Source organism: Mesitornis unicolor, unplaced genomic scaffold, assembly GCF_000695765.1.
Source record: "Mesitornis unicolor isolate BGI_N332 unplaced genomic scaffold, ASM69576v1 scaffold19714, whole genome shotgun sequence".
Taxonomy (NCBI): domain Eukaryota; kingdom Metazoa; phylum Chordata; class Aves; order Mesitornithiformes; family Mesitornithidae; genus Mesitornis; species Mesitornis unicolor.
Genome location: NW_010181008.1, coordinates 1 through 7,452, shown reverse-complemented (window position 1 = coordinate 7,452; position 7,452 = coordinate 1). Strand labels below are relative to the sequence as shown.

At 49.9% G+C, this 7,452-nt stretch overlaps 2 protein-coding genes across 2 annotated transcripts in view; one reads left to right on the top strand and one right to left on the bottom strand.

Annotated features, from left to right (window-relative positions):
* Window positions 1-137, top strand: part of ARL2BP (ADP-ribosylation factor-like 2 binding protein) — a 6,547-nt gene extending 6,410 nt beyond the window's left edge. Inside the window, exon 6 of the mRNA XM_010183290.1 lies at window positions 57-137. Within this exon, the coding sequence (XP_010181592.1) occupies window positions 57-137 (81 nt within the window). The remainder of the gene's footprint in view (window positions 1-56) is intronic.
* Window positions 138-4,117: 3,980 nt separating this feature from the next.
* PLLP (plasmolipin) lies at window positions 4,118-6,064 on the bottom strand. Its single transcript, XM_010183292.1, has 4 exons — window positions 5,981-6,064; window positions 4,866-5,078; window positions 4,310-4,429; window positions 4,118-4,231 (listed from the first exon to the last, which is right to left on the bottom strand). Exons 1-4 carry the CDS (start codon window positions 6,062-6,064, stop codon window positions 4,118-4,120), a joined length of 531 nt encoding a protein of 176 aa, XP_010181594.1.
* Between the last annotated feature and the right edge of the window lie 1,388 nt (window positions 6,065-7,452).

Here is a 7,452-nt window from a genome sequence, read left to right as displayed (position 1 = left end):
ACCGCTTATTCCAAAACAACATAAATCAAGGATTTATCTTTCTTTCATTTTTCTAGGAGAAAGAAGGTAGAAGTCTGGATTTAAGCAGTGGCTTAGTGGTGACTTCATTAAACAAATCATCAATATCCTCCTCCTAGAACAGTTTATGCACTACTTTCCTTCTCCAGAGGAGTGCTGCTGCTTTCATTTGGATATTAAAACACTAAAGGTCATAAGAATCAAGGTGCTTTTACGTGATGAAAACTCATTCACCCTCTAGACTGTACCATCAGAGGCCTGATCCTAGAAACGTCTCTTTGTGAATTCTGGTTGGTGTTCAGTGACCACAGAAGATGACAATTTCACCTCTACCAGAGTAATTGTTTTTAATAAATACACAGTATTAATACACCAGCCTGACCATTGTGCATGCTGAGAAGCCCAGCACACTGAGAGGACAATAAATAATCCTGTGTGTGTGTGATTTGGGTTGGCATCACAGTGACATCATCACCATCTTCCCAAAATGTAGAACTCAGAATCGAGCCGACAGTGTAAAAAGCAGACGTCCCTCCAGCTCTTGGAAGGAGAGGTGTGAATATATAACCTCCAAATTCCTCCCTGTCAATGTTGTGTTGTTTTGGGGGTTTTTTAAAAATACTTTAATGTTAATCTTCAGTGCTACAGCTTTCTAATGAAATACATTTTAATATGTAGGTGTTGTAGTGTAAGACTGTCTCTAAGCTCTGACAATTGATATGTTAGTGTGTAAATCTGTCTGCTCTCTGGCTTTTACAAATCTCATCCTTAATGTGCAAAGTTCTCCAATTCATTTTTGTCCTGGCCCCAGCTATTCTACACTGGGGAAAATTACCACAATGAACTGAAATCTGGACTACGTATGCAATTTCTCTTTTTGGCAGTGGCACAGCTGCATAAGTTCTAGCAATATAAGCTTGATGGTGGGTTGGACACAGACGTGTTCGCCACCGTGTCCTTTGCTGCTCTAAATAGCATGCTGATGAAAAGGCATCTGTTTGCTATTAAACTGTTAGAAATATTAGTGCAGCAATGCATTTTTTCAGCATCTGTTGAAAAATAGATGGTGTCTTGCTGGTGGAGCTGTCGCCATCAGCCTGTCACAAAACCCCAACGTCTCTTGTTGGCAGTTGGAATTAAATGATGTTTGGAGCTACAGGGACCCTCTGTTCTTATGCTGTCCAGACATATTGATCTGATGCTTAATGCCATGCCCAGGCAATTTGCGTATGTCTTTAAAAGCCCAAGAGTAGACAGAGACCCAGCAAGGTGGGCAGAACCCTGCGCTCTGTCCCACAGCGGGTTGATGCAGCAGCAGAGATACCCTTTGGCAGCAGTGAAGGTGTTGATCGGTGGCTGTCGCCTGATGAGAACCTGGCCCCAGCAAAGGAAAATGATGGCCAGGCCATGACAGATTTTTGTGAACAAGAAATGTCTTACAAGAACAAACGAGATGAAATCCTCGTCCTGTTGACATCTGACAGCGACTTCAACACTATTAGGACTTTGTTCTTCAACTGAAATAGTTTTTGAATACCAGTTAAGACTTCTAGCCATGCTGACAAAAATAAGCCATACTGCAAAATAAATAGCATTAAACAGGCTTGTGAACAGACCGTAATGGCTTGTTACAGGCTGGCTAGCAATGCTAAGTGTCGTGTCCTGTATTTGCACTCTGTGTATACTAGATTTATGTGTGCTGCAGTCATTGATCTCTCTGTTTCTAGCACGTTGTGCTCATGGCTCTGCAGTTTTTTGTCTGGAGTTGTTCTGGTTCGTTGCTATTTCCCTCACAACTGCACACACTGATGCACACACACTCCCTTTAAAAAAAAAACAAACCTATTCCTTCAGAAATTTTTTAAAATCTCCTTCAATAAATTTATGTTTGAAGCAAAATTAAAAACTGCAAGAAATGTCTTTGTATTTTTTTCTTTCTTGCTTTTAAAAGAGGGTTAGAAATCCTGGGTGTGTTTCAATCAAAAGCACCTTTATAGGCTTTCTGTTCCGGTGAACACCACACGAGCTCATTTTGATTCTCTTTTCAGCAACAGTAACCTGCTAAGGCAACCTGAGTACATCCCTAAAAACGCTGAGTTGCAGTGCCATGGTTTGAAATGCGAGTTCCTGATCCTTCTGATGGCAGCAAAGTCGGTGAAGCTCCCTCAGCTGGGGCCGTCCCACCAGGACACAGGTTTTTACGGGTCTCCCTATTACCCATGTCATAACGAGCAGCTTTTCCCCTGAGCGCAGAAGTGGGTGCTCAGGCACGCGTGGGCAGGGATGATGCTCCCAGGGGCCTCTTCCTCGAAAAAGAATTACTAAAACATTGGGTCGTGTTTTTAATACGAACTGGATGCAGCTCCTCTGCCGTGTGAATCCTGAGGTTAACATTGGAGAAATGTAAGGCTTAAATCCAGTTGCTTTTCAACTGTCAGTGACTGGAGTTGTTCAGTTAACTCTCTACTCTTCATGTAATGTTGACTTTTTAATGTCAGGAACAGCTTTTATAAAATTTTAAGACAATCCTGTTGACGTATTTTAATTTTTAATGGTTGAGCTAAATGAATTGTTTGCAACTAAAGCTAAAAATATCCCTGTTGTTTTTGTTACTGAAAATAAGTTTTCTTTCTTTTCCTGTTACGATTGCTTCAGTTAATTACTGAAACTAATGGCGGGATAAATGAATACCTCAGGCAGTTCTCTTCTGAAGGGAGTGCTGTTGTATTCTAAGCAAAGTCTCATGTAATTTCAGTAATTTTCTTACTGTTACTGATCTTTATACATCTATTCATAGTTGTGGAAACTCGGCCCTTCCTTTAGCTCACTGAAAACCAAATAAAGGCAGGTCAGCCAGGGGCTAACGCAGTTTGTCTGGTCCCTTTCAATTCACAGCTTCCATTAAAGCAGTTACATTTCCTGAGCCTGCCTCTGTAAACAAGCTGTTAAAACTTCTAGCATGTGCACACACAGTAAACTTTGCAAGGTCGCTCACTGTGCTCCAGCTTTCATGTATAGCAGGATCTGGAAATAACTTTAACCCATTTCACCTCTTTTAATTAGCTTGTGCAAGGAGGGTGTGAAGGGGAAGGGTGCTTTGTAGGGCAGGGCATCCCTTCTGGTTCTGACACACACCAACCCGTGTCCCCAAGGAATAAAAGATGAATTTGTCACCTGCAGCGAGGGGGGACAGCGTGGTTCTGCATTCTCCTGAGGCACTGGCCCTGCGTGTGTGCTCAGAGCATTTTCAGGCTTCATTTTAATTTCTGAAGACCACCTGTAGCTAACTGGCAAAACTGAGTTGCAGCTTAATAGGTGGTGCTGTTCACTCCATGATGTGTATGATGCTGAGCACATCAAAGCCTCAGCACCTCTTCTGTGTTTTTGTGGTCTCGGATGCCTGCTCTGTGTGTGTGCGCCTATGTAAAAGCAAAGCACGGTGAACCCTGAAGAGTTACTCCCTTCTCCCCTGGGGCCAGGCCGTAATGCCCACAGGCAGAATGAAGGGACAGTCACCTCTGCCAGTGACACCTCTGCTGCACGTGCACCTTCTCACAAGACAATTTTTTTATTGACAGACTTCAGTGCTCGATTTAGGAAGATTTTTATTTAAAGCATAACATTTGTGCTTCCAATTGTTAGAAATCAATACAAGAACGGTTTAGACTGCTTCCTTTGATTAGGCTACATCCTCCAGCTCTGCCACAGCTTATGTACCACGTTAATTGCAACTACTTACACTGCAGCTGTGAATGACCAGAGACTGGAGCCTGGGCTTGGTTTAGTGAGTTTTAGTACCAGAGTGTGCTGAATTGGCTGAGCCGCCTCAGCGGAGCTGCTCCAGTGGGGATCTGGATGAACGCCAAGGACAAGCAGGAGCTTCAGCCTCCAGCAAGTCCATGTCCTCCTGGCGAGGCTGTGGGTGACGGCACCAGTGGGTTTGTGCTGGAAGCATCATCAGAGACCACAGAGCATCATCCACACGACTCGGCACTGACCATCGCTGCCACAGGCTGGTCTGAGAACGAGACCTGGTGGCACCAAGCCCAGCATGAGCTGACCCAGGGTGGCCCATGGGCTGGGCTTTGCTGTCCGCTCCCTATGCGTGGTCAGTCACTTGGCTGGTGGCTGCGTTACTGCCAAGCCCTTTCCAGGCACGGAAGCTGAAGAAGGTGCTCACCCCGTAGGTGATCATTGTGACACAGGCGAAGAACTGGAAGAGGAGCGCAATTCGGGCATGAGCACAGCGGCCACCCAGTCCCACGGCCCTCACCTCCCCACCGCTACTTACAGATGCTGCAGCTCTCCGGTTGTAATCCCACTGCCGCCAGGACGTAGGCTGCACAGCCGCCGCACAAGTTACGAAGGCGGTGATGTACAGGACGGTTGCCACAGCGTTGAAGATCATCAGCTGGGGAAGGCAAAGAGCAGAGTGTGAGGTCAGGGCTCAGGCTTGTGCACGCTGGTGTGAGGGATGAGCAGAAGGCTCAGATTTATGTTCCTTTTCCCGGGAGAATTTAAGGAAAAGGGTCCAGCCCCTCACGCTGGGAGCAGACCTCAGGTTAACATCTCATTAACTGCACCCCAGGTTGTGCTGAGAGGTTTCTAACTGGCCCCACAACTGCAGCAGTGATGTGGTGCATGGAACTTTCTAGATTGATAAAGGGCTCCCTGTTTTGAAAACTTTCTAAGGAACAGAGGGGCACAATGAAAGGATGTCACTGTGCAAAGGGCAGAGGATGTTGTTCCACCAGCCCAGAAGAGCCTGAAGCCCTGGTCCTCCCAGAGCATCTCCCCAGGATTTTTCCCACTTGGGACCGCCACCGCGCTCCCTCTCAGCTACATACCACAAGAGACCAGGGGATCATGTAGAACTTCAGCTGAAGCTGCAGGAGGTAAGCCACGAAGAAAAGGACTGTTAATATCCAGAAGAAGATGGACACGAACATCACCCAGGCATATGCCGCGTGGAGGTAGTACGTTGTGTCAGCGATGAGAGCCCACACCAGTAAGCCGAGCACCTGCGGGGTGAGACGTGGGAAGTGTTCAGGTTGGGGCTCCTGCAGGTGGAAAGCAGAGCATTGCCCACAGACCTGGGCTCACCAGCACCTGCGGCGGTCGGGTCATCCCAAAACAGGGATGCATGAGAGCCACAGAGCAGGACTGGACCAAGGGGGGCAGCTCGGGATGGGGAGCCACCTCATTGCTTGGGGATGGGCTGATCCCCAGGAGCTGGCATAGGGATGTCCTGCAAGGCAAGAGGGGTGAGACCTGGGCATCCTCACCACCAAAGTTCCCTTCCCAACCAAGTAGCCCCCATGCCCAGACCAGCCTCTGCAGGTGCTGGCTCAGTGTTAGGCACATCTCAAGATGAGAGCTGAATGTGGGGGCTCCTGGAGCCCCAGCTCAGCCCTGACTACCCCTGGGTGCAGCATGATTTGAAAAAAAAAAAAGAAAAAAGCAAAGGCAAGCTTCTCAGCAGGTCTCCAGTTTGGTCTGGTCTGGTCTGGTCTGGTTTCTACTGCCTATGTGCAGCTTCCAGGGCTCACCTTTCACCGTTAAGCAGGTTTAACTACATAGCAAGTGCAGCACCGTGTGCCTGCAGAGCGAGCCACAGAAAACCAGGTGGGTGAGTCTGCTTCTGGGTCTGCTCAGGGAGAAATAAGCAAGAGCCAGGGCAGAGCCGTTTCTCCCCTCCGTGCAGCCCCCAGCACAGCCCGCAGGGCAGAGGCAGCAGCAGGGAGCTGGTCTCTGCCCTCAGCTCTCTGGCAGGCAGGGGTGGAAGAGCCCAGGGCAGTGTTTCATTTATTCTTATTTCCTTCTTCCCCTCCCTGTGCTGTGTCCATTCCTGATCTTTGGGCTCTGGAGGAGCTGCCCAATTCCAGCCACAGCAAGGGACCGGAGCAAAGTAGGAAGCCTTCGCGCCCACTCCCCTGGGAGCAAGGAGGCTCCAGCCCTGCACCTCCATGTTTCCCAGCACAACCGAGTGTCCTGGGGAGACGCCCAGGGCCAGGCTTGGGTGAAAAAGTGCCTCAGCTGCAGCCATCGGCACCTGCTGTTCCCAGCTGGGGTTGGGATCTGTTTGGGCAGCGTCAGTGAAGCCACCAGCACCACTCAGCTCCTGCGCTCACCTCTCTTTTGACAGGGGAACCACGCAATTGTCTCCCAACAGTGGGGAGGAGAAGGGCTCTTTGGAAAGCCACTCTGCTCCTGCCCAAGCCATCATTGCTTATTGTCACAGAAGAAACACAACGGCCTTTGTCCCGCGCGAGTACAACGCCCTGGTGCTCAGCTGCCCCGACAATGCCTCCTTGTGTGCTCTGTCCATTTCTAGCACTCGTGATCCCAAAATATGCATTGGGGAGAAACATGTCTAGGAAAAAAGCCTGGTGTGCTCCAGGAGCGGGAGGCGGCATCTGAGAGCTGCCCTGCTCTGGTTGCTGTGGGGAGAAAACCAGGGGTTCTAAGGAGGGAGGTTTTGGGGAGCAGTGGGTCTCAGTGGATAGGAGCTGAGTGTCTTTAATGGCATGGCCTGAGCAATGGGCACGAGAGGTGGGAGCAGGGTTGGAGGGTCCCTTCTGCTGATTGTGGCTCCATCCCTCTTTCCTGATGCTCCTGCAAGTCGCCTCTCTGCAGCATCCTTCCCGACCCTTCCCTGAGAGATTGTTCCCATGTCACAGCCAGCTCAGCCATGCCCAGGGGCTGAAATCTGGAGCAGGGACTCAGGTGTATGCCAGCTCTTTCGCAGCAGCTGCTCAGGACACGTCCCACTGCCACTCCTGACAATATTGCCCAAGGGGATGGGACGAGCAAACGGGCAGCACCGTGGGCAGACACCGGGCAGGTCACACACTGAACACCCACCCCTGTGCACACACATTGCACCCCAGGTCCCAGGAGAGAGCAGCAGCAGCAGTTTATTCTGCAGTTGCCTCTGATGCTGGAGCAATGGTGATGGATGTGATAATGCCGCTGCTCATTTTGACGGTGCAAAGACCGTTGGACTTGTCTCAGAGTGGCTGCCAAAGCCTGACCACCGTGACGGGCAACCTGGAGGGCTGGGGGCACAAAAGCCTTGCACGCACCCTGGAAGCAGCCTCAGAACTTGAGGTCACTGTGTTTCATACAGCCCCCTGACCCTGCCAGGGGCTGTGGGTGCCAAAATGGTACCCAGCGACTGGTGCCCTGCAGGGATGCCCATGCGAATCAGCCCATGCCCAGCGCTGTGACCCATGCCAGGGTCGCAACTGGCAAAGGGCATGAGGACAAGCAGCCAAATACTCCTCTGGCTTTAGAGAGGGAAGGAGGGGAGAGGGGAGCTGGCGGGTGTCAGGGTTAGAGATTAATTAGAGTCAGAGAGTGAGGATGAGGGGGCAGCACCCGTAGCCTACTTGCCGCCAGGGCAATGAAGAAAAGCATTGGGAGTGGGCAATA

Bases quoted from the DNA above. Each gene is read 5' to 3' on its own strand.
- PLLP (XM_010183292.1), bottom strand. From the start codon at position 6,064: ATGGCTGCAGCTGAGGCACTTTTTCACCCAAGCCTGGCCCTGGGCGTC. The intron at 5,079-5,980 runs GTGCAGGGCTGG...TTCCACCTGCAG, and splicing joins TTGTGCTGGGAAACATGGAG to GAGCCCCAACCTGAACACTT. The intron at 4,232-4,309 runs GTAAGTAGCGGT...CTCCTCTTCCAG, and splicing joins ACCGGAGAGCTGCAGCATCT to TTCTTCGCCTGTGTCACAAT.